Below are 27,497 nucleotides of genomic sequence, written 5' to 3'. Positions count from 1 at the left end.
ATATGTTTCCCCCAGATATCTGCTTGTCCAACATCCTTGCTTTCCTCATATCTTTGCCCACATAGCACTTTCTAAGAGAGGCCCACCCAGACTACATCATTTAATACTGCAGCTGCCAGCCCAGCAATCCGGATGCCCAACCATCCGGCATTTTTCTTTTGTAGTAATATGTATTGCTTTTTAACATACTGTACAATGTGCTTATAGGCTATGTTTATTGTTTATTGTTGATATTTCCCATGAGACAGAGATCTTTGTTTTATTGAATGGTGTACTCCCAAGAACAGAACCATACCCAAAATTGAGTAGACACCAATAAATATTAACTCAACGAATGTACGGGTAATGTTTACACATGGAGGGGCAGAGGAGAACATCAGCTTCCTGTAAGCAGTCTACTCCCAAGAGAAGGAGAAGGCAGAGCTGAGCATGCTTGGTTTATTCTCTGCAAATTCATGATGCATGGTTCAGCCATTCCTTTTCATCAGAGTGATTGAGGGGCAAATAGGAATTGGGAATGTGACATCTCCAAAGTGAAAGAAGACATCAGGAATGGAAAAGAAGAACCCACCCCGATATCCCCAACTGTTTGTTATTAACTCATTTGCACTTAACTCCTAAGCCCATGCTCAGTTTAAGCCTGTGGTGATCCTCAGAGATCAGAAGTTCCAGCAAGAGCATTCTGCTCCCTCTTCAACAGGCACTCCCCCCCCAGTGCCAACCAGTGCACCTGTGCCCTTTATTTCCCTATTGTTTCTCAGCTCCAAAGCCACTTTTCTATTCCCTTCTCTTGATGGTGGGGCGAGTACCTTACAAACCAAATTTCTCAGACTACCTCAATCACTGACTTACTGTCTGCCAAAAGGAGATAGGCAGGAGACTGGAAGCAAGCAAGAACATAATTGCAGCGGGGAGGTCAGGGGTGGCAGCAGGCAGTTCTCCCTCCAAGCCCTAGCCTTGCCATCTTCTCAGTTACTAGCAGCATCCAGGCACTCTTTGTCCTCAGTTGCATGGAGCTCACCCCTAGAGTCCCAGCATCAGCCCTGGGGCCTCCTCTGAACTCTCAGGACAATTCTACCATTTACTTTTTGTTCCTCCAGTCTTAGGAATATTAGCAGTTTTCTGCAGTTAGAATTTCTATGTTACTCCTCCTTCCTGCTCTTTCAGTCCTCTAATAGCCATGGGATCAGTTCCCTGCATTGAGTCTCTCTATCTGAAATACCTAGTGTGGTTTCTCTTTCCTTGCCTGGATGGACCCTAACTCATACAGCTTCTCTGTAGATACTTTTGGGAACATCAGTGGACAAGTTAAAATTCACCCCCAGGGAGCTCTAATGTGGGTCAGAACATTTACTAATTAAATTTCTAAAAGACTGCAAATCCATTCCTTATTCCATTTCTCTTTCCAAACTATGCTCTTGCGAATTGCCTAATGTAACTGGGGTGACCATAAACACCAAGGCAACCAAGACAGTCCAGGTTTTTGCCTGTTATCCCAGCAAAATCATTAATATAGCCTCCTTTCTCTCTCAAAACTATCTAGTTTGAGTGATAAATTATATGGTCACTCTAAATATAAACCATCGTATGTTCTACAGCAAAATTCAATGACAACACTAAGATACTCGAGCAAGGAGGCATCATGCTACCTAACTTGAACCTATACTACAAGGCTACAGTAACCAAAACAGCGTGGTACTGTGTACCAAAACAGATATACAGACCTATAGACAGAACAGAGGCCCCAGAAATAATGCCACACATCTACAACCATCTGATCTTTGACAAACCTGACAAAAACAACCAATGGGAAAAGTATTCCCTATTTAATATACTGTGTTGGGGAAAGCGGCCAGCCATATGCAGAAAACTAAAAGTGGACCCATTCCTTACACCTTATACAAAAAAATTAACTCAAGATGGAATAAAAACTTCAATGTAACACCTAAAACCATAAAAACCCTAGAAGAAAACCTAGGTAATACCATTAGGACATAGGCATGGGCAAAGACTTCATGACTAAAACACCAAAAGCAATGGCAACAGAAGTAAAAATTGATAAATGAGATCTAATTAAACTAAAGAGCATCTGCACAGCAAAAGAAACTAACATCAGAGTGAGCAGGCAACCTATAGAATGGGAGAAAATTTTTGCAATCTATCCATCTGACAAAGGGCTAATACCCAGAATCTACAAAGAACTTAAAACAAATTTATAAGAATAAAACAGCTCCATCAAAAAGTCGATGAAGGATATGAACAGACACTTCTCAAAAAAAGACATTTATGTGGCCAACAAACGTATGAAAAAAGGTCATCATCAATGCTCATTAGAGAAAGGCAAATCAACAGCATGGTACTGGTACCACAACAGAGATAGACCAATGGAACAGAACAGAGTCCTCAGAAATAATACCACACACCTACAGCCATCTGATCTTTGACAAACCTGAGAGAAACAAGAAATGGGGAAAGGATTCCCTATTTAATAAATGGTGCTGGGAAAATTGGCTAGCCATAAGTAGAAAGCTGAAACTGGATCCTTTCCTTACCCCTTATACGAAGATTAATTCAAGATGGATTAGAGACTTAAATGTTAGACCTAATACCATAAAAACCCTAGAAGAAAATCTAGGTAGTACCATTCAGGACATAGGCATGGGCAAGGACTTCATGTCTAAAACACCAAAAGCAACGGCAGCAAAAGCCAAAATGGACAAATGGAATCTCATTAAACTAAAGAGCTTTTGCACAGCAAAAGAAACTACCATCAGAGTGAACAGGCAACCTACAGAATGGGAGAAAATTTTTGCAACCTACTCATCTGACAAAGGGCTAATATCCAGAATCTACAAAGAACTCAAACAAATATACAAGAAAAAAACAAACAACCCCATCAAAAAGTGGGGAAAGGATATGAACAGACATTTCTCAAAAGAAGACATCCATACAGCCAACAGACACATGAAAAAATGCTCATCATCACTCGCCATCAGAGACATGCAAATCAAAACCACAATGAGATACCATCTCACACCAGTTAGAATGGCAATCATTAAGAAGTCAGGAAACAACAGGTGTTGGAGAGGATGTGGAGAAATAGGAACACTTTTACACTGTTGGTGGGATTGTAAACTAGTTCAACCATTATGGAAAACAGTATGGCGATTCCTCAAGGATCTAGAACTAGATGTACCATATGACCCAGCCATCCCACTACTGGGTATATACCCAAAGGATTATAAATTACTCTACTACAAAGACACATGCACACGGATGTTTATTGCGGCACTATTCACAATAGCAAAGACTTGGAATCAACCCAAATGTCCATCTGTGACAGACTGGATTAAGAAAATGTGGCACATATACACCATGGAATACTATGCAGCCATCAAAAAGGATGAGTTTGCGTCCTTTGTAGGGACATGGATGCAGCTGGAAACCATCATTCTTAGCAAACTATCACAAGAAGAGAAAACCAAACACCGCATGTTCTCACTCATAGGTGGGAACTGAACAATGAGATCACTTGGACTCGGGAAGGGGAACATCACACACAGGGGCCTATCATGGGGAGGGGGGAGGAGGAGGGATTGCATTGGGGAGTTATACATGATATAAATGATGAATTGATGGGTGCTGACGAGTTGATGGGTGCAGCACACCAACATGGCATAAGTATACATATGTAACAAACCTGCATGTTATGCACATGTACCCTAAAACTTAAAGTATAATAAAAAAAAAAACCTGTAAAAAAAAAATATATATATAAAACTATGGTACCTAAATCCTCAGAGTCCTCAAAATACATAATTTAATTTAAAAAAATAAATAAATAAAATAAAATTAAAAAAAAAAAGAGAAAGGCAAATCAAAACAACAAGGAGATACCATCTCACGCCAGTTAGAACAGCAATCATTAAAAAGCCAGGAAACAAGAGATGCTGGAGAGGATGTAGAGAAATAGGAACGCTTTTACACTTTGGTGGGAGTGTAAATTAGTTCAACCATTGTGGAAGACAGTGTGGCAATTCCTCAAGGATCTAGAACCAGTAATACCATTTTACCCAGCAATCCCATTACTGGGTACATACCCAAAGGATTATAAATAATTCTACTATAAAGACACATGCACACATTTGTTTATTCCAGCACTATTCACAAGAGCAAAGACTTGGAACCAACCCAAATGCCCATCAATGATAGACTGGATAAAGAAAATGTGGCACATATGTGCCATGGAACACTATGCAACCATAACAAAGGATGAATTCATGTCCTTTGCAGGGACATGGATGAAGCTGGAAACCATCATTCTCAGCAAACTAACACAGGAACAGAAAACCAAACACTGCATGTCCTCACTCATAAGTGTCAGCTGAACAATGAGAACACATGGACACAGGGAGGGGAACGTCACACACTGGGGTCTGTCAGCAGTTGGAAAGCTAGGGGAGGGATAGCATTAGGAGAAATACCTAATGTAGATGACGGGTTGATGGGTGCAGCAAATCACCATGGCATGTGTATACCTATGTAACAAACCTGCACATTCTGCACATGTATCCCAGAACTTAAAGTATAATAAGAAAAAAAAAAGACAAAACAAGATACTCCAGCAATAAAATACCAATTACAAGATGTTCCAAATTAGAATATAAACTCCTTCTCATCATGAATTTTCTGAAATTAAAATTAAATGGTTAAGTTCAATGATTAATGTACAAAGATATTCAACCCCAAAGGAGTTAAAATCCAAAATCATATTCTCTTCACCTTGTAATTAAAAGTTCAAAGAAAATTAATCTCCAAAATATATCCCAATTTCCTATCGAATTGGTTTGTTATATTTCTCAATGTTCCCAGGCCATTCACAAAATGTTGGAGTTGAGACGTCCAAATAAATATAACTTCTTTTTTCCTCACGAGCATCTTGAACAGATTATAAAATAAAGAGAACAGAGAAGAGACTAAAACAACACTCTTATTACTAACAAATGTAGCTTGTGCCTACAGGCAAGAAAGCCTGCTAACAGTGAACTCTAGAACTGGTCTTCCCCACCCTGGCATAAACAGCTACTGTTCACCCATGTCTGTGTTTGTCCCCTCTTCTGGGCACAGCTACGCTGTATCCTTCTCAGCCTCCCTTACGGTTAACTCTGTTCATGTGATTGAATTTTGGCCAATGGAATGTGGAAAAAAATTCTGTGCACCCTCCTAATATAAAAATTTCCCAACTGTATTTCATGCTTTCACAGCCTCCCCTCATTTGCAAGCTGAATGAAGAGGACTCTCAGGGCTTAGAAGAGGGCAAAGCCACCAGATGGAAGAACACTAGGTCTCAGCATTACTGCATGCAATAGAGCCTGTTTCTTTACCACCAGTCCTCATTGAACAGTGACATAAGTGAGAAACAAACATTTATTTTTGTTCAGCTACGGAATGTTTGCAAGTTGTTTGTTTCACTGGTTAGCCTATCCTGCCTGATACACCCAGGAAATCCCTGGAAGCCCTGATGCAGGACAGGTTTCCTGTGGCAGGAAGTGAACTGCTCAGGTGATCCAGAGACGCAGAAGAAACTTCTGACCCTATGGACAGCTCCCCCCATGAAAAAGAGGGCCAGGCTGAGCTGAGCATGCTCAGTAGAATCTTTCCACATTCAATCCAAGCAGCTTAAGCCCCTCTTTCTTCCCTGGTAGGAGTGAGGGAGCTTCTTTCCAGAGGCTAAAATAATCACACCACATGGAAGGAAACAGCTCCCCACTGAAAATGTGTTTTCTTTTTGTGCAGCTCTTTTCTTGATCTCTAGAAATCTTTCCCTTTGCTCCCCATCCATACTGTTTCTCAAGACACACCTGCTCTTAGCATCCTTAGCAGGTGTAAGACAGAGGGGCACTACATTTCTATCTTCTGACTAGCCCATGAATGCCAGTCATATGGTCCCCTTTGGGCAAGCTTGGGTGAGAGTTAAAGGAGAAACAGCCCTTCCCAACCTCTCTCCCCACCTGCTTCAGATTGCAGAGTCCATGAAGTGCCATTCTCAGCAGACATAATAAAGATCCTGGATGTATTCTTCTATTTAACAATGAAGTCATTTCCTCACAAATCACCAGGCTCTTCCTAAGGGAAGTTGGTGCCCACAGCAATGCCCAGAGTCCACCTGCCTTTCAGACCCACCTTCCTTCTCTGCCTTTATTTGAACAGGAGAGAGAAAAGCTCCAATCTTCATCATAACAAAAGTAATGTTGGGATGAATCCACTTCAATGTGCTTGCCATGCTCATAGTCCCTACTGAGGGACAATGCCTTGCATAGCCCTGGATACTTGGGCCAACATTTGGTCCCACATGGCCTCCATCTCCCAACCAAAACAGATGAGGCAGAGGTGGATGCCCATAGATTGGTCGGCACACTATGGCTGAGAGATAAGCCAGTTAATGGGGATTGAAACCCAAAGTTCATGATGTAGAATTCAAATGAGATAAGTCACAACGAACCAGCTCAAAACCATAAGACAGCAGCAGCCGTGAGTAAACAGAGGAAATCAGCTCATGGAGAAAGGACAATGGCACAGTTGTAGAGACATGCAAATGATGACAGGATAGCGGAGGGACAGGAGGCAGAGCGCACAGCCTGGAGGAAACTATTCACAGAGATATTGTGGAACCTGTCCATTGTTCAGTGCTTTCTTTCCATGTCTATGTATATAATAAGCCCCTTTTTCCTTGACCAGACTTGGGTGGTCAAGGTCACTGTGCCTTGCCTGATTGAAACAACTCATTTGCACAGTTGCATAATTAGACTGTGGTAAGTGATCCAGAAAACTGTGATCATACAGGCTTCTCCTCTTCCTACCTAAAATAGCAGATGCCTTGAGCTACAAACTTTGGGAAAAGGGTATGAATAAGCACTAGATAGTTTTGCAAGATTTGCACTTTAGGGAGAAAGGAGAGTAAGCTAGGTGAATTATTGGGATATTCTTTAGGTTACTTTGAGGTTTGGAGGTTACGGTTAGAAAAAAAAGTTTCCTGCAGCAAAACCCCTGCCAAATTGAAAAATTTTTTAGACCACATGGGGGGTCTTCAAGGAAATCATGGTGCTGGTAAAAAAAAAAAAAAAAGAGAGAGATTTTGACTTTCTCTTCCTTTGGGGATGGGAGAACTAAAGTCAGGCCTCAGTGTCATCTTTCCACCCAGGAGCAAGACCGAGCCTTCCACTGTGGGACGCTGAGGCCTGAATAAGACCCTTCTAAGCAAAGGGTCTGAAAGAGGCTCTCAGTACAAGTACACATAAACATGGGCTGCTGTAACACAGGAACCCAGAACCCTAATCATCAAAGCCAATGAATGTCTCTAAGAAAGGGACTGACTGTCCTGACAGAGTTTGAAGAGCCAAAAGCTTTGTGGACTGAACCTCCAAAACAGAGCAGATGGGAGGAGGGATGGTGAGAAGGCTTATTAAGCCAAGCCCTAAAGAGGATGGCAAACTGGCAGGTGGAAAGCGTGGTAGATGTGGAGTGCCATGTGAGATAGGATATCCCAGTTGATGTCTCACAAGTCCTGGTACTTGCTGCCTCTCATTGCACCTCCTGTTTCTATCTTCAGTAAAGGCTTGAGGCTATTTGGAGCCCAGAAGCCAGGAGCTGGAGGGAACAGGCAATCGGCCAGGCCAACTCCTCAGCACAAGGAAGGCAGACCTGGGGCAGTGCCCACTGGCCAACAACATCAGAGGGCCCATAGGAAACACATCCAAGTCCCCGTGACTCACAACTGTCATAGCTGTGAAGCAGTGTCATCTTTCTTCCTGAAGATTTCCCGTATCACCCCAGGAGCAACAGGGATGATTGATTTTTGCTCTGAAAATAAATCATGGCTCACTGGGGATACGAACAGAACTATAGCTTCCTTAAGAAGCAATCTCTCTTAAGAAATTATAAAGCAAGTGGCTCCCCTGCTCAGTGGTGTCTGTGGCATTGTACTCCCAGTCTTTCAGGATAAGTCTAAAACAGTTTGGCACTCAATTCCAAGCTCACCTATGGAAAAGGAAGAACTTCAAAATCTGTAGAATAAATAAAGTAATGAGGTATGCCTATCCTAAATGGAGAAAGTCCAGCCAGTATTATTAAAACCTTTCAGTCTTTAAAATTTATAACACGGAAAGCTATACTATACTAAAGTATCTGAGTCTCCCCAAAAAACAATGACGCTAGGGAGGAAATCAAATGAGAGCAAACTAAGATTGACAGTTCAACTAGCCAAATCGCCAAATAATCTGCAGGCACAGTGGGATAGTGGGCTGTTATTAAATAAATCCCTGGTAAATTTTCTTTATTAAAGAGCAAGAAGTCAGCAGGTTTCAAAGCCCCAGGAATGTGGGGATGTAGGCCCTCTCAACGGTAACCAAACGTGAGAGTTAGGAAGGATCTAAAACCTCTGCTCTCCCTTCACTAGAAAGCCAGCCCTGGGGAGGGAGGGACCAGGCGGCAGCCCCACGGCACCACACAGCCCTCTGTTCCTCCCGACTGGCCTATTAGTCTCTCCTTTAGCCTGACCTAAGCAACATCAACAAAGCCTCAGGATACAAAATTAATGTGCAAAAGTCACAAGCATTCTTATACACCAGTAACAGACAAACAGCACTCAAATCATGAATGAACTTCCATTCACAATTGCTTCAAAGAGAATAAAATACCTAGGAATCCAACTTTTAAGGGATGTAAAGGACCTCTTCAAGGAGAACTACAAACCACTGCTCAGTGAAATCAAAGAGGACAGTAACAAATGGAAGAGCATACCATGCTCACGGACAGGAAGAATCAGTATCGTGAAAATGGCCATACTGCCCAAGGTAATTTATAGATTCAATGCCATCCCCATCAAGCTACCAATGAGTTTCTTCACAAAATTGGAAAAAACTGCTTTAAAATTTATAACATGGAAAGCTATACTATACTAAAGTATCTGAGTTCATATGGAACCAAAAAAGAGCCCGCATTGCCAAGACAATCCTAAGTAAAAACAACAAAGCTGGAGGCGTCACGCTACCTGACTTCAAACTACACTACAAGGCTACAGTAACCAAAACAGCATGGTACTGCTACCAAAACAGAGATATAGACCAATGGAATAGAACAGAGTCCTCAGAAATAATACCCCAAATCTACAGCCATCTGATCTTTGATAAACTTGAGAAAAACAAGAAATGGGGAAAGGATTCCCTATTTAATAAATGGTGCTGGGAAAATTGGCTAGCCATAAGTAGAAAGCTGAAACTGGATCCTTTCCTTACTCCTTATACGAAAATTAATTCAAGATGGATTAGAGACTTAAATGTTAGACCTAATACCATAAAAACTCTAGAAGAAAATCTAGGTAGTACCATTCAGGACATAGGTATGGGCAAGGACTTCATGTCTAAAACACCAAAAGCAACAGCAAGAAAAGCCAAAATTGACAAATAAATTCTGATTAAACTAAAGAGCTTCTGCACAGCAAAAGAAACGACCATCACAGTGAAAAGGCAACCTACAGAATGGGAAAACATTTTTGCAATCTACTCATCTGACAAACGGCTAATATCCAGAACCTACAAAGAACTCAAACAAATATACAAGAAAAAAACAACCCCATCAAAAAGTGGGCAAAGGATATGAACAGATATTTCTCAAAAGAAGACATTCATACAGCCAACAGACACATGAAAAAATGCTCATCATCACTCGCCATCAGAGACATGCAAATCAAAACCACAATGAGATACCATCTCACACCAGTTGGAATGGCAATCATTCAGAAGTCAGGAAACAACAGATGCTGGAGAGGATGTGGAGAAATAGTGACACTTTTACACTGTTGCTGGGATTGTAAACTAGTTCAACCATTATGGAAAACAGTATGGCGATTCCTCAAGGATCTAGAACTAGAAGTACCATATGACCCAGCCATCCAATTCCTGGGTATATACCCAAAGGATTATAAATCATGCTGCCATAAAGACACAGGCACACATGTTTATTGCGGCAGTATTCACAATAGCAAAGACTTAGAATCAACCCAAATGTCCATCACTGACAGACTGGAAGAAGAAAATGTGGCACAGTGAACCCGGGAGGCGGAGCTTGCAGTGACCTGAGATTCGGCCACTGCAGTCCAGCCTGGGACACAGAGCAAGACTCCGTCTCAAAAAAAAAAAAAAAAAGAAAAGAAAAGAAAATGTGGCACATGTACATCATGGAATACTATGCAGACATAAAAAAGGATGGGTTTGTGTCCTTTGTAGGGACATGGATGCAGCTGGAAACCATCATTCTGAGCAAAGTATCCCAAGAACAGAAAACCAAACACCGCATGTTCTCACTCATAGGTGGGAACTGAACAATGAGATCCCTTAGACTTAGGAAGGGGAACATCACACACCAGGGCCTATCATGGGGAGGGGGAGGGGAGAGGGATTGCATTAGGAGTTATACCTGATGTAAATGACGAGTTGATGGATGCAGCACACCAACATGGCAAAAGTATACATATGTAACAAACCTGCACGTTATGCACATGTACCCTAGAACTTAAGGTACAATCATGACAAAAAATAATAATAATAACTGAGCTACTAAAAAAAAAAAAGATTCACCGAATCACTTAGAAAATGAATAGCTGGGGGGCGGAGCAAGATGGCCGAATAGGAGCAGCTCCAGTCTCCAACTCGTAGCACGAGGGAAACAGAAGTCCGGTGATTTCTGCATTTTCAACTGAGGTACAGGGGTCATCTCACTAGGCAGTGCCGGACAATCGGTGCCAGTCACCTGCTGCAGCCTGACCAGCGTGAGCTGAAGCAGGGCGAGGCATCGCCTCACCTGGGAAGGTCAAGGGGGAAGGGAATCCCTTTACCTAGCCAGGGGAACTGAGACACACAACACCTGGAAAATCGGGTAACTCCCACCCCAATACTGCGCTTTAAGCAAACGGGCACACCAGGAGAATATATCCCACACCTGGCCGGGAGGGTTCCACGCCCACAGAGCCTCCCTCATTGCTAACACAGCAGTCTGCGGCGATCTAACCGCAAGGCAGCAGCGAGGCTGGGGGAGGGGCGCCCGCCATTGCTGAGGCTTAAGTAGGTAAACAAAGCCCCTGGGAAGCTCAAACTGGATGGAGCTCACCGCAGCTCAAGGAAACCTGCCTGTCTCTGTAGACTCCACCTCTGGGGAAAGGGCAGAGATAAAAAACAACAGGGGGGGGCGGAGCAAGATGGCCGAATAGGAGCAGCTCCAGTCTCCAACTCCCAGCGCGAGCGACACAGAAGACCGGTGATTTCTGCGTTTTCAACTGAGGTACTGGGGTCATCTCGCTAGGGAGTGCCGGACAATCGGTGCTGGTCAGCTGCTGCAGCCTGACCAGCGTGAGCTGAAGCAGGGCGAGGCATCGCCTCACCTGGAAGCGCAAGGGGGAAAGGAATCCCTTTTTCCTAGCCAGGGGAACTGAGACACACAACACCTGGAAAATCGGGTAACTCCCACCCCAATACTGCGCTTTAAGGAAACAGGCACACCAGGAGAATATATCCCACACCTGGCCGGGAGGGTCCCACGCCCACGGAGCCTCCCTCACTGCTAACACAGCCGTCTGCGGCGATCTATCCGCAAGGCAGCAGCGAGGCTGGGGGAGGGGCGCCCGCCATTGCTGAGGCTTAAGTAGGTAAACAAAGCCGCTGGGAAGCTCGAACTGGGTGGAGCTCACAGCAGCTCAAGGAAGCCTGCCTGTCTCTGTAGACTCTACCTCTGCGGACAGCGCACAGCTGCAGCCCATTAGGGGAAAGAACGGGGGCGGTGCAGACGCGAACGACTCAGTCTGACAGCTTTGGGGAGAGCCGTGGATCTCCCAACGCAGAGGTTGAGATCCGAGAACGGACAGACTGCCTGCTCAGGTGGGTCCCTGACCCCTGAGTAGCCTAGCTGGGAGACATCCCCCACTAGGGGCAGTCTGACACCCCACACCTCACAGGGTGGTGTCACTCCTGAGAGGAAACTTCCAAAGAAAGAATCAGACAGGTACACTCGCTGTTCAGCAATATTCTATCTTCGGCAACCTCTGCTGCTGATACCCAGGCAAACAGGGTCTGGAGTGGACCTCAAGCAATCTCCAACAGACCAACAGACAGTCCTTCTGACTGTCAGACGGAAAACTATCAAACAGGAAGGACACCTATACCAAAACCCCATCCGTACTTCACCATCATCAAAGTCCAGAGACAGATAAAACCACAAAGATGGGGAAAAAGCAGGGCAGAAAAGCTGGAAATTCAAAAAATAAGAGTGCATCTCCCCCTGCAAAGGAGCGCAGCCATCGCCAGCAACGGATCAAAGCTGGTCAGAGAATGACTTTGACGAGATGAGAGAAGAAGGCTTCACTCCATCAAACCTCTCAGAGCTAAAGGAGGAATTACGTACCCAGCGCAAAGAAACTAAAAATCTTGAAAAAAAAGTGGAAGAATTGACAGCTAGATTAATTAATGCAGAGAAGATCATAAACGAAATGACAGAGATGAAAACCATGACACGAGAAATACGTGACAAATGCACAAGCTTCAGTAACCGACTCGATCAACTGGAAGAAAGAGTATCAGCGATGGAGGATCAAATGAATGAAATGAAGCGAGAAGAGAAACCAAAAGAAAAAAGAAGAAAAAGAAATGAACAAAGCCTGCAAGAAGTATGGGATTATGTAAAAAGACCAAATCTACGTCTGATTGGGGTGCCTGAAAGTGAGGGGGAAAATGGAACCAAGTGGAAAACACTCTTCAGGATATCATCCAGGAGAACTTCCCCAACCTAGTAGGGCAGGCCAACATTCAAATTCAGGAAATACAGAGAACGCCACAAAGATACTCCTCCAGAAGAGCAACTCCAAGACACATAATTGCCAGATTCACCAAAGTTGAAATGAAGGAAAAAATCTTAAGGGCAGCCAGAGAGAAAGGTCGGGTTACCCACAAAGGGAAGCCCATCAGAATAACAGCAGACCTCTCGGCAGAAACTCTACAAGCCAGAAGAGAGTGGGGGCCAATATTCAACGTTCTTAAAGAAAAGAATTTTCAACCCAGAATTTCATATCCAGCCAAACTAAGCTTCATCAGTGAAGGAGAAATAAAATCCTTTACAGATAAGCAAATGCTTAGAGATTTTGTCACCACCAGGCCTGCCTTACAAGAGACCCTGAAGGAAGCCCTAAACATGGAAAGGAACAAGCGGTACCAGCCATTGCAAAAACATGCCAAAATGTAAAGACCATCGAGGCTAGGAAGAAACTGCATCAACTAACGAGCAAAATAACCAGTTAATATCATAATGACAGGATCAAGTTCACACATAACAATATTAACCTTAAATGTCAATGGACTAAATGCTCCAATTAAAAGACACAGACTGGCAAACTGGATCAAGAGTCAAGACCCATCAGTCTGCTGTATTCAGGAGACCCATCTCACATGCAGAGACATACATAGGCTCAAAATAAAGGGATGGAGGAAGATCTACCAAGCAAATGGAGAACAAAAAAAAGCAGGGGTTGCAATCCTAGTCTCTGATAAAACAGACTTAAACCATCAAAGATCAAAAGAGACAAAGAAGGCCATTACATCATGGTAAAGGGATCAATTCAACAGGAAGAGCTAACTCTCCTAAATATATATGCACCCAATACAGGAGCACCCAGATTCATAAAGCAAGTCCTTAGAGACCTACAAAGAGACTTAGACTCCCATACAATAATAATGGGAGACTTCAACACTCCACTGTCAACATTAGACAGATCAACGAGACAGAAAGTTAACAAGGATATCCAGGAATTGAACTCATCTCTGCACCAAGCGGACCTAATAGACATCTATAGAACTCTCCACCCCAAATCAACAGAATATACATTCTTCTCAGCACCACATCGCACTTATTCCAAAATTGACCACATAATTGGAAGTAAAGCACTCCTCAGCAAATGTAAAAGAACAGAAATTATAACAAACTGTCTCTCAGACCACAGTGCAATCAAACTAGAACTCAGGACTAAGAAACTCAATCCAAACCGCTCAACTACATGGAAACTGAACAACCTGCTCCTGAATGACTACTGGGTACATAACGAAATGAAAGCAGAAATAAAGATGTTCTTTGAAACCAATGAGAACAAAGATACAACATACCAGAATCTCTGGGACACATTTAAAGCAGTGTGTAGAGGGAAATTTATAGCACTAAATGCCCACAAGAGAAAGCAGGAGAGATCTAAAATTGACACTCTAACATCACAATTAAAAGAACTAGAGAGGCAAGAGCAAACACATTCAAAAGCTAGCAGAAGGCAAGAAATAACTAAGATCAGAGCAGAACTGAAGGAGATAGAGACACAAAAAACCCTCCAAAAAATCAATGAATCCAGGAGTTGGTTTTTTGAAAAGATCAACAAAATTGACAGACCGCTAGCTAGACTAATAAAGAAGAAAAGAGAGAGGAATCAAATAGACGCAATAAAAAATGATAAAGGGGATATCACCACCGACCCCACAGAAATACAAACTACCATCAGAGAATACTATAAACACCTCTACACAAATCAACTAGAAAATCTAGAAGAAATGGATAATTTCCTGGACACTTACACTCTCCCAAGACTAAACCAGGAAGAAGTTGAATCCCTGAATAGACCAATAGCAGGCTCTGAAATTGAGGCAACAATTAATAGCCTACCCACCAAAAAAAGTCCAGGACCAGATGGATTCACAGCTGAATTCTACCAGAGGTACAAGGTGGAGCTGGTACCATTCCTTCTGAAACTATTTCAATCAATAGAAAAAGAGGGAATCCTCCCTAACTCTTTTTATGAGGCCAACATCATCCTGATACCAAAGCCTGGCAGAGACACAACAAAAAGAGAGAATTTTAGACCAATATCCCTGATGAACATCGATGCAAAAATCCTCAATAAAATACTGGCAAACCGGATTCAGCAGCACATCAAAAAGCTTATCCACCATGATCAAGTGGGCTTCATCCCTGGGATGCAAGGCTGGTTCAACATTCGCAAATCAATAAACGTAATCCAGCATATAAACAGAACCAAAGACAAGAACCACATGATTATCTCAATAGATGCAGAAAAGGCTTTTGATAAAATTCAACAGCCCTTTATGCTAAAAACGCTCAATAAATTTGGTATTGATGGAACGTACCTCAAAATAATAAGAGCTATTTATGACAAACCCACAGCTAATATCATACTGAATGGGCAAAAACTGGAAAAATTCCCTTTGAAAACTGGCACAAGACAGGGATGCCCTCTCTCACCGCTCCTATTCAACATAGTGTTGGAAGTTCTGGCTAGGGCAATCAGGCAAGAGAAAGAAATCAAGGGTATCCAGTTAGGAAAAGAAGAAGTCAAATTGTCCCTGTTTGCAGATGACATGATTGTATATTTAGAAAACCCCATTGTCTCAGCCCAAAATCTGCTTAAGCTGATAAGCAACTTCAGCAAAGTCTCAGGATACAAAATTAATGTGCAAAAATCACAAGCATTCTTATACACCAGTAACAGACAAGCAGAGAGCCAAATCAGGAATCAACTTCCATTCACAATTGCTTCAAAGAGAATCAAATACCTAGGAATCCAGCTTACAAGGGATGTAAAGGACCTCTTCAAGGAGAACTACAAACCACTGCTCAGTGAAATCAAAGAGGACACAAACAAATGGAAGAACATACCATGCTCATGGATAGGAAGAATCAATATCGTGAAAATGGCCATACTGCCCAAGGTGATTTATAGATTCAATGCCATCCCCATCAAGCTACCAATGAGTTTCTTCACAGAATTGGAAAAAACGGCTTTAAAGTTCATATGGAACCAAAAAAGAGCCCGCATTGCCAAGACAATCCTAAGTCAAAAGGACAAAGCTGGAGGCGTCACGCTACCTGACTTCAAACTATACTACAAGGCTACAGTAACCAAAACAGCATGGTACTGGTACCACAACAGAGATATAGACCAATGGAACAGAACAGAGTCCTCAGAAATAATACCACACATCTACAGCCATCTGATCTTTGACAAACCTGAGAGAAACAAGAAATGGGGAAAGGATTCCCTATTTAATAAATGGTGCTGGGAAAATTGGCTAGCCATAAGTAGAAAGCTGAAACTGGATCCTTCCTTACCCCTTATACGAAAATTAATTCAAGATGGATTAGAGACTTAAATGTTAGACCTAATACCATAAAAACCCTAGAAGAAAATCTAGGTAGTACCATTCAGGACATAGGCATGGGCAAGGACTTCATGTCTAAAACACCAAAAGCAACGGCAGCAAAAGCCAAAATTGACACATGGGATCTAATTAAACTAAAGAGCTTTTGCACAGCCAAAGAAACTACCATCAGAGTGAACAGGCAACCTACAGAATGGGAAAAAATTTTTGCAACCTACTCATCTGACAAAGGGCTAATATCCAGAATCTACCAAGAACTCAAACAAATATACAAGAAAAAAGCAAACAACCCCATCAAAAAGTGGGGAAAGGATATGAACAGACATTTCTCAAAAGAAGACATCCATACAGCCAACAGACACATGAAAAAATGCTCATCATCACTGGCCATCAGAGAAATGCAAATCAAAACCACAATGAGTTACCATCTCACACCAGTTAGAATGGCAATCATTAAGAAGTCAGGAAACAACAGGTGTTGGAGAGGATGTGGAGAAATAGGAACACTTTTACACTGTTGGTGGGATTGTAAACTAGTTCAACCATTATGGAAAACAGTATGGCGATTCCTCAAGGATCTAGAACTAGATGTACCATATGACCCAGCCATCCCACTACTGGGTATATACCCAAAGGATTATAAATTACTCTACTACAAAGACACATGCACACATTGTTTATTGCGGCACTATTCACAATAGCAAAGACTTGGAATCAACCCAAATGTCCATCTGTGACAGACTGGATTAAGAAAATGTGGCACATATACACCATGGAATACTATGCAGCCATCAAAAAGGATGAGTTTGCGTCCTTTGTAGGGACATGGATGCAGCTGGAAACCATCATTCTTAGCAAACTATCACAAGAAGAGAAACCAAACACCGCATGTTCTCACTCATAGGTGGGAACTGAACAATGAGATCACTTGGACTCGGGAAGGGGAACATCACACACTGGGGCCTATCATGGGGAGGGGGGAGGAGGGAGGGATTGCATTGGGGAGTTATACATGATATAAACGTCATGCACATGTACCCTAGAACTTAAAGTATAATAAAAAAATAAAAAATAAAAAAAAAAAAACAACAGGGGAAGCAGCAGAGGACTGTGCAGATGCGAACGACTCTGTCTGACAGCTTTGAAGAGAGCAGTGCATCGCCCAACACGGAGGTTGAGATCTGAAAACGGACAGACTGCCTGCTCAAGTGGGTCCCTGACCCCTGAGTAGCCTAAGTGGGAGACTTCACCCACTAGGGGCAGTCTGACACCCCACACTTCACAGGGTGGAGTACAACCCTGAGAAGAAGCTTCCAAAGTAAGAATCACACAGGTACACTCGCTGTTCAGCAATATTCTATCTTCTGCAACCTCTGCTGCTGATACCCAGGCAAACAGGGTCTGGAGTGGACCTCAAGCAATCTCCAACAGACCTACAGCTGAGGGTCCTGACTATTAGAAGGAAAACTACCAAACAGGAAGAACACCTATACCAAAACCCCATCAGTACGTCACCACCATCAAAGACCAGAGGCAGATAAAACCACAAAGATGGGGAAGAAGCAGGGCAGAAAAGCTGGAAATTCAAAAAATAAGAGCGCATCTCCCCCTGCAAAGGAGCGCAGCTCATCGCCAGCAACGGATCAAAGCTGGTCAGAGAATGACTTTGACGAGATGAGAGAAGAAGGCTTCAGTCCACCAAACTTCTCAGAGCTAAAGGAGGGATTGCGTACCCAGCGCAAAGAAAATAAAAATCTTGAAAAAAGAGTGGAAGAATTGACAGCTAGAATAATTAATGCAGAGAAGGTCATAAATGAAATGACAGAGATGAAAACCATGACACGAGAAATACGTGACAAATCCACAAGCTTCAGTAACCGACTCGATCAACTGGAAGAAAGAGTATCAGCGATTGAGGATCAAATGAATGAAATGAAGCGAGAAGAGAAACCAAAAGAAAAAAGAAGAAAAAGAAATGAACAAAGCCTGCAAGAAGTATAGGATTATGAAAAAAGACCAAATCTACGTCTGATTGGGGTGCCTGAAAGTGAGGGGGAAAATGGAACCAAGTTGGAAAACACTCTTCAGGATATCATCCAGGAGAACTTCCCCAACCTAGTAGGGCAGGCCAACATGCAAATTCAGGAAATACAGAGAACGCCACAAAGATACTCCTCCAGAAGAGCAACTCCAAGACACATAATTGCCAGATTAACCAAAGTTGAAATGAAGGAAGAAATCTTAAGGGCAGCCAGAGAGAAAGGTCGGGGTACCCACAAAGGGAAGCCCATCAGACTAACAGCAGACCTCTTGGCAGAAACTCTACAAGCCAGAAGAGAGTGGGGGCCAATATTCAATGTTCTTAAAGAAAAGAATTTTCAACCCAGAATTTCATATCCAGCCAAACTAAGTTTCATCAGTGAAGGAGAAATAAAATCCTTTACAGATAAGCAAATGCTTAGAGATTTTGTCACCACCAGGCCTGCCTTACAAGAGACCCTGAAGGAAGCCCTAAACATGGAAAGGAACAACCGGTACCAGCCATTGCAAAAACATGCCAAAATGTAAAAACCATCGAGGCTAGGAAGAAACTGCATCAAATAACGAGCAAAATAACCAGTTAATATCATAATGGCAGGATCAAGTTCACACATAACACAGACTGGCAAACTGGATCAAGAGTCAAGACCCATCAGTCTGCTGTATTCAGGAGACCCATCTCACATGCAGAGACATACATAGGCTCAAAATAAAGGGATGGAGGAAGATCTACCAAGCAAATGGAGAACAAAAAAAAGCAGGGGGTGCAATCCTAGCCTCTGATAAAAGAGACTTTAAACCATCAAAGATGAAGAGAGACAAAGAAGGCCATTACATAATGGTAAAGGGATCAATTCAACAGGAAGAGCTAACTATCCTAAATATATATGCACCCAATACAGGAGCATGCAAATTCATAAAGCAAATCCTTAGAGACTTACAAAGAGACTTAGACTCCCATACAATAATAATGGGAGACTTCAACACTCCACTGTCAACATTAGACAGATCAACGAGACAGAAAGTTAACAAGGATATCCAGGAATTGCACTCACCTCTGCACCAAGCGGACCTAATAGACATCTATAGAACTCTCCACCCCAAATCAACAGAACGTACATTCTTCTCAGCACATCGCACTTATTCCAAAATTGACCACATAATTGGAAGCACTCCTCAGCAAATGTAAAAGAACAGAAATTATAACAAAGTGTCTCTCAGACCACAGTGCAATCAAACTAGAACTCAGGACTAAGAAACTCAATCAAAACCACTCAACTACATGGAAACTGAACAACCTGCTCCTGAATGACTACTGGGTACATAACCAAATGAAAGCAGAAACAAAGATGCTCTTTGAAACCAATGAGAACAAAGATAAAACATACCAGAATCTCTGGGACACATTTAAAGCAGTGTGTAGAGGGAAATTTATAGCACTAAATGCCCACAAGAGAAAGCTGGAAAGATCTAAAACTGACACTCTAACATCACAATTAAAAGAACTGGAGAAGCAAGAGCAAACACATTCAAAAGCTAGCAGAAGGCAAGAAATAACTAAGATCAGAGCGGAACTGAAAGAGATAGAGACACAAAAAACCCTCCAAAAAATCAATGAATCCAGGAGTGGTTTTTTGAAAAGATCAACAAAATTGACAGACCGCTAGCAAGACTAATAAAGAAGAAAAGAGAGAGGAATCAAATAGACGCAATAAAAAATGATAAAGGGGATATCACCAACGACCCCACAGAATACAAACTACCATCAGAGAATACTATACAACCTCTACGCAAATCAACTAGAAAATCTAGAAGAAATGGATAATTTCCTGGACACTTACACTCTTCCAAGACTAAACCGGAAGAAGTTGAATCCCTGAATAGACCAATAGCAGGCTCTGAAATTGAGGCAATATAATAATAGCTACCAATCAAAAAAGGTCCAGGACCAGATGGATTCACAGCTCAATCTACCAGAGGTACAAAGAGGAGCTGGTACCATTCCATCTGAAACTATTCCAATCAATTGAAAAAGAGGGAATCCTCCCTAACTCATTTGATGAGGCCAACATCATCCTGATAGCAAAGCCTGGCAGAGACACAACAAAAAAAGACAATTTTAGACCAATATCCCTGATGAACATCGATGCAAAAATCCTCAATAAAATACTGGCAAACCGGATTCAGCAGCACATCAAAAAGCTTATCCACCATGATCAAGTGGGCTTCATCCCTGGGATGCAAGGCTGGTTCAACATTGGCAAATCAATAAACATAATCCAGCATATAAACAGAACCAAGGACAAGAACCACATGATTATCTCAATAGATGCAGAAAAGGCTTTTGACAAAATTCAACAGCCCTTTATGCTAAAAACGCTCAATAAATTCGGTATTGATGGAACGTACCTCAAAATAATAAGAGCTATTTATGACAAACCCACAACCAATATCATACTGAATGGGCAAAAACTGGAAGCATTCCCTTTGAAAACTGGCACAAGACAGGGATGCCCTCTCTCACCGCTCCTATTCAACATAGTGTTGGAAGTTCTGGCTAGGGCAATCAGGCAAGAGAAAGAAATCAAGGGTATTCAGTTAGGAAAAGAAGAAGTCAAACTGTCCCTGTTTGCAGATGACATGATTGTGTATTTAGAAAACCCCATTGTCTCAGCCCAAAATCTCCTTAAGCTGATAAGCAACTTCAGCAAAGTCTCAGCATACAAAATTAATGTGCAAAAATCACAAGCATTCTTATACACCAGTAACAGACAAACAGAGAGCAAAGCATGAATGAACTTCCATTCACAATTGCTTCAAAGAGAATAAAATACTAGGAATCCAACTTACAAGGGATGTAAAGGACCTCTTCAAGGAGAACTACAAACCACTGCTCAGTGAAATCAAAGAGGACACTAACAAATGGAAGAACATACCATGTTCATGGATAGGAAGAATCAGTATCGTGAAAATGGCCATACTGCCCAAGGTAATTTATAGATTCAATGCCATCGCCATCAAGCTACCAATGACTTTCTTCACAGAACTGGAAAAAACGGCTTTAAAGTTCATATGGAACCAAAAAAGAGCCCGCATTGCCAAGACAATCCTAAGTCAAAACAACAAAGCTGGAGGCGTCACGCTACCTGACTTCAAACTATACTACAAGGCTACAGTAACCAAAACAGCATGGTACTGCTACCAAAACAGAGATATAGACCAATGGAACAGAACAGAGGCCTCAGAAATAATACACCAAATCTACAGCCATCTGTTCTTTGACAAACCTGAGAGAAACAAGAAATGGGGAAAGGGCTCCCTATTTAATAAATGGTGCTGGGAAAATTGGCTAGCCATAAGTAGAAAGCTGAAACTGGATCCTTTCCTTACTCCTTATACGAAAATAATTCAAGATGGATTAGAGACTTAAATGTTAGACCTAATACCATAAAAACCCTAGAAGAAAACCTAGGTAGTACCATTCAGGACATAGGCATGGGCAAGGACTTCATGTCTAAAACACCAAAGGCAACGGCAGCAAAAGCCAAAATTGACAAATGGGATCTCATTAAACTAAAGAGCTTCTGCACAGCAAAAGAAACGACCATCACAGTGAACAGGCAACCTACAGAATGGGAGAAAATTTTTGCAATCTACTCATCTGACAAAGGGCTGATATCCAGAACCTACAAAGAACTCAAACAAATATACAAGAAAAAAACAAACAACCCCATCAAAAAGTGGGCAACGGATATGAACAGACATTTCTCAAAAGAAGACATTCATACAGCCAACAGGCATATGAAAAAATGCTCATCATCACTGGCCATCAGAGAGATGCAAATCAAAACCACAATGAGATACCATCTCACACCAGTTAGAATGGCAATCATTCAAAAGTCAGGAAACAACAGGTGCTGGAGAGGATGTGGAGAAATAGGAACACTTTTACACTGTTGGTGGGATTGTAAACTAGTTCAACCATTATGGAAAACAGTATGGCCATTCCTCAAGGATCTAGAACTAGATGTACCATATGACCCAGCCATCCCACTACTGGGTATATACCCAAAGGATTATAAATCATGCTGCTATAAAGACACATGCACACGTATGTTTGTTGCGGCACTATTCACAATAGCAAAGACTTGGAATCAACCCAAATGTCCATCTGTGACAGACTGGATTAAGAAAATGTGGCACATATACACCATGGAATATTATGCAGCCATAAAAAAGGATCAGTTTCTGTCCTTTATAGGGACATGGATGCAGCTGGAAACCATCATTCTTAGCAAACTATCACAAGAAGAGAAAATCAAACACCGCATGTTCTCACTCATAGGTGGGAACTGAACAATGACATCACTTGGACTTGGGAAGGGGAATATCACACATCGGGGCCTATCATGGGGAGGGGGCAGGGGGGAGGGATTCCATTGGGAGTTATACCTGATATAAATGACGAATTGATGGGTCCTCACGAGTTGATGGGTGCAGTACACCAACATGGCACAAGTATACATATGTAACAAACCTGCACGTTATGCACATGTACCCTAGAACTTAAAGTATAATAAAAAAAAATTAAAAAAAATAAAATAAAATAAAAATCGGCATCCAAAAAAAAAAAAAACTAAAGAGAAATTATGTCAGATGGAAATCCAGATTTGCAGGAAGAAATTAAGAACACCATTGAGATGCAAACTGAAATGCCCAGTTGTGAAAGATGACTAGGAGTTAATTAGGCACAGGTCAAGATGAGGGGCACAGAGGCATACACAAAGCATAGGAAACAGCATGTGCAAAGGCCCTGAGGAAGGAAAAGGAATAGTCCATTCCGGGAACTGCAGAAAGAAGGGCCAATAGGGCTGAAGCAAAAAAATCAAAAATAGCCTGAAGAGTGATGTGAGACAAAACCAGAAATCCAGCTGGGGCAAGGTCATAAAAGATGTGGTAGGCCACTTTTCTATTGTAGACTACTTTTCAAATTTACATCAGCAGATATGCTGCTAAGATTAACACACTCTGTTTTTATTGAATTTTTGAAGTTACTGTAAGTTTAATACAATAAGTTCACAAATTCATAGACATACCAGCGAATAGCCTTCATAAAATTATACATCTTGTGCTTACAGTTTCCCAAATTCATGTAAAACATAATTTAAATCATGTCATTCTACTAGTCATCATCCTCTAGAGGCATTCCATCCACTCCAAATAGACCCTACAGTGACCTAACAGAAATCTGCTCCCACTCTATCCTACCTCCAATTATTAACTGCCTGACCTTATCTGCTATCACTCTCTGCTCCCCCTTGCTACTGCCCAAATAAGCCAGTTACTCTCCTGCTTTAAGGTAGAAGATTATCCCACATCATTCACATGATTGTCCACAAGGATAGGAGTCTTTGTTTTACTTGTACATCTCAAGCATCAAAAAGTACCTGGTGTACAGGAGGCCAAAACCTTACCAACACTGGAAAGAAGGGAAGAAAGAATGAAAGAAAAACGAAGTAAGAGGTCCACAAATTGGCAAGAAAAGGTCTCTGCACCTTTCATTTGTAAAAGATAAATTATAGTGATGCCTTCTTTGAAATGCTACTCCTCTACTGAAGAGTTTTGTGTTTGGAGAGATTAATGGGGAATCAGGAAATGTGTAATCCTCTCTCTACAAAAAGATGCGCAGTATTGATCTGGGCAATGATTTCTTGGATAAGACTGCAAAAGCATCGGCAAGGAAAGCAAAAATAGCCACATAGGATTGCGTCAAACTAAAATGCTTCTGCACAACAAAGAAAATAATGAACAGAGTATAGAGTCAACCCGAAGACTGGGAGACCTTATCTGCAAACGATGCCTCTGATAAGGGGCCAATATTCAAAATATATAAGGCACTCAAATAACTCAACAGCAAGAAAACAACTCCATTTTTAAAATGAGCAAAGAATCTGAAGTCATTTCTCAAAAGGAAAGATACAAATTGCCAGCAGATATAGGAAAAAAATGCTCAGCTTCTCAAATCATAGTGGAAATTCAAAGTAAAACCAAAATGAGTTATCAACCTACACCTGTTAGAATGGCTATTATCAAAAAAGACAAATGATAAGTGTTGGAGAGAATGTGGAAAAAAGGGAACTCTTGCACACTATTGGTAGGAATGTAAATTCATAGTCATTTTAGAAAACCATGTAAGTTTCCTCAAAAACACTAAAAATAGAATTGGCAATCCCACTTCAGAGTACATATCCAAAGGAACTGAAATCAGTACATCAGAGATATCTGCACTGCCATGTTCATTTCAGCATTATTCACAATAGCCAAGCAACCCTAAGTTTCCATAAAGAGATTAATGAATCAGGAAAACGTGCTATACATACACAATGGAATATGATAGAACCTTAATAAAAGAAGGAAATTATGTCATTTGAGACACTATGAATGGAACTGAAAGATGCTAAGTGAAATAAACCAAGCACAGGAAGTCAAATACTGTATGATATCAATTATACATGGAATCTAAAATTCATTCTCACAGAAACAGGGAACAGAAAAGTAGTTACCAGAGGCTCAGGGGAGAGAGGGGTAATGGGGATATGATCCAAGGATATGAAGTTTCAGTTGGGCAGGAGGAGTAAGTTTTAATGATCTACTGCTCCACTTGGTGACTACAGTTAATGTATTGCATATTTCGAAATTGCTAAGAGACTTTTAGCATTCTCACCTCAAAAAATGCTAACTTGGTGAGGGAATAGATATGTTAACTTACTTGACTGACTCTTCCTACAATGTATACATAAATCAAAACATCACATTGTACCCCATTAATATCTACAATATTTGTAAGTTAAAAGAAATAATTTTTTAAAATACAAATAAATAAAATCATCTCCCCGCTTGGTAACCTTGAGCCAATCACTTAATGTGTAAGTGCTTCCATTTTTATGATATTGGGATATTTACTACATATCTACCATATAAGAATAAGGATTAATGAGATTGTTTTAAAAGTGTTCTAAGAATTCTTTTCCAAATCTTATATGAATGGCATAACTATGTCAATGAGTAATTAGGAACATGTATGTTTATAGTTTAGTCTCAGTTTAGTGCAAAAATATTTAAGAAATATGGGTCAGAAATATGTTGTAGGCCATAAAAATGGTTTAACTAGACATGAACCCCAAAGCAATCCTTTCATTTACTTTGAATTACTTTTTTTAAAAGTATTTTTTAAAAATACAAAGTAAGGAATTTCCTCTTCATATGTGTACATCTTTATATATGTGAACATGTTTTACATGAAACAGCATCAATCATGCTTCACAATAACTTTTTTAATCTTATGAAAAAGCTAAACAACCCTATTTCACAAAAAAAGAATTTCTAACAATCAAAAAATTGGAGAAAAATACTGTATTCAAGTTTTTCTTAATACACATTCATGTGCTTTCCAATCAGCAGGCCAAAACCTCGCACCATCAACACATGTTGTGTGCATACTGTAAAAGAAAACATTTTAAATGCAAAACGAAATTGCTAGCTTTTATCTTTGCAAAAATTCTCAGTTGCAACAGAATGAAATTTACTAAAGAAGCTTGATCAATGAAAATATCTGCATAGTTTTTGTTATAAAATGTATAACCTCAACATTACTGATCATTATTATAAGCCCTTTTATTGCATTTTACAAGTTTCAGATTTGAAGGTTTTAAATGTGTTTTAAATTATTTATTTAATAATCGATTAAGCTATTCATGCTACACATTTTATAACTGATTTGTTCAGGCAAAATGTTTCCCTTATAAAACCACAGGAGCAAAAAGAAAATTTTAAAAAAGTAAACCTATGCTATCTTAGCATCTAGTACAGAGCAAACAAAATAATGGAAAAAGAACTTAAATGCAAGAACAATTCAGAACTATTCTTTGCAACATAAACCAGTCACTCATGTGATCAAAGTAACTCTCCTAAGAAAGGTACCAATTAGTAACCCACTAGCATTTCCAGAGAGCAATGCTCTATAAAAGCTTACTAAATAGATAAATAGGTACTACCAGAATAAATATTTCTGTCCATAGAAAAAGTATATGCTTAAAAATCAGAAAAAAATAGGGTCTGAAAATCTCATTACCTAAAACCAAAATATGTTGAGTTGTCACCAATATTTTACCCAAAACTGCAGTTTATGCTCTCAATTTTAATGACATTACCTGTATTTTCACAAGTAATTTTACATGTAAGTAAAATTATCTACTTATTTCAGTAAAACTGAAATTCTAATTCTAATGATATTCAGTTTACCTTTTCCTAAAAAAGTGATGTCTAAGCATGCTTTTCAGCTATACCAAGTAGCTGAAAAGTATCAAAAAGACAATTCATCAGCCTGAAAAGCCAACTGAATAGTCTGAATTCCAATTGTTAAAATTTAAGAAAACTTTGTAAGGAATGTTGTTCAAGCCACATGAGATTCAAAATTATAAGAAAACATAAGACCAAGAATTAAAAACCATGGTATACACTGAAGGTAGCATAACAGACCTGTGCGCTTTACATACAGTGGTCTTTCTGGTGGTCTAGGTTTCAAAATTTTGAATAACCTCTTTCCTCTGATACCTCATTGTTAACACACAATGCTTCTTTCTTCCATTATTGAAAGGTTATTTCCCCATTTCTTAGGTCATTCTCACAGAATCTGTGGTTCAAGGTGCTTCATGGCCCACACTATCACAACATGCAGGATCCACAGTCAGGAAAAGCCAAAACTTTTTTTTTTTTTTGAAACACATACTACACCAATTAACTGATGTCATGCTGCAACCAGTTGTCAAATACTCTAGCTTTACATTTCTGTGATCCTAAATATTAAAAACATATTAGCTAAGTATCCATTAGTAACTCGCTGACTAAAAGAAGTCCAGCATTGACTCTGCATTATGTTTGGAGATGATTACTATTACAGCACATGTTAAAACATGTGCATATTCAAATACAGCAGGCATTGAGTGTATAAAATGCATGGAAGGACAAAGTCACTTCACACAAAGCAAGCTGACCTTTATTCTTTTCTCCCTCATACAAAAATTTATCATGAAAGAAATGCACACAGAGATGTATTAGAAATTCATGTACAACTATGATTAATCTAGAAACGTGACACTTTGAATTTACATTAGAATTTAAACTAAGCTAATTAGTCAATAA

At 40.7% G+C, this 27,497-nt stretch overlaps 1 protein-coding gene across 2 annotated transcripts in view; it reads right to left on the bottom strand.

Moving 5' to 3' along the window:
* Positions 1–17,580: 17,580 nt before the first annotated feature.
* Positions 17,581–27,497, bottom strand: part of DPY19L1 (dpy-19 like C-mannosyltransferase 1) — a 35,120-nt gene continuing 25,203 nt past the window's right edge. The window contains exon 5 of one of the 2 annotated variants that reach the window (XR_004433050.1): positions 17,581–17,594. Coding sequence is in view for 1 of the 2 variants with exons in the window: in XM_033193488.1 (XP_033049379.1) it covers positions 25,775–25,795 (21 nt within the window). In the remaining variant the exon portion in view is untranslated. Of the gene's footprint in view, positions 17,595–25,735; positions 25,796–27,497 lie in introns of those variants that run through there. The other variant, XM_033193488.1, reaches the window with a different exon arrangement.

This window comes from Trachypithecus francoisi, unplaced genomic scaffold (assembly GCF_009764315.1).
Source record: "Trachypithecus francoisi isolate TF-2019V2 unplaced genomic scaffold, Tfra_2.0 Lachesis_group4, whole genome shotgun sequence".
Taxonomy (NCBI): Eukaryota; Metazoa; Chordata; class Mammalia; order Primates; family Cercopithecidae; genus Trachypithecus; species Trachypithecus francoisi.
Note: the sequence above shows the minus strand (reverse complement) of the source record. Positions and strands in the feature narration are given on the sequence as shown.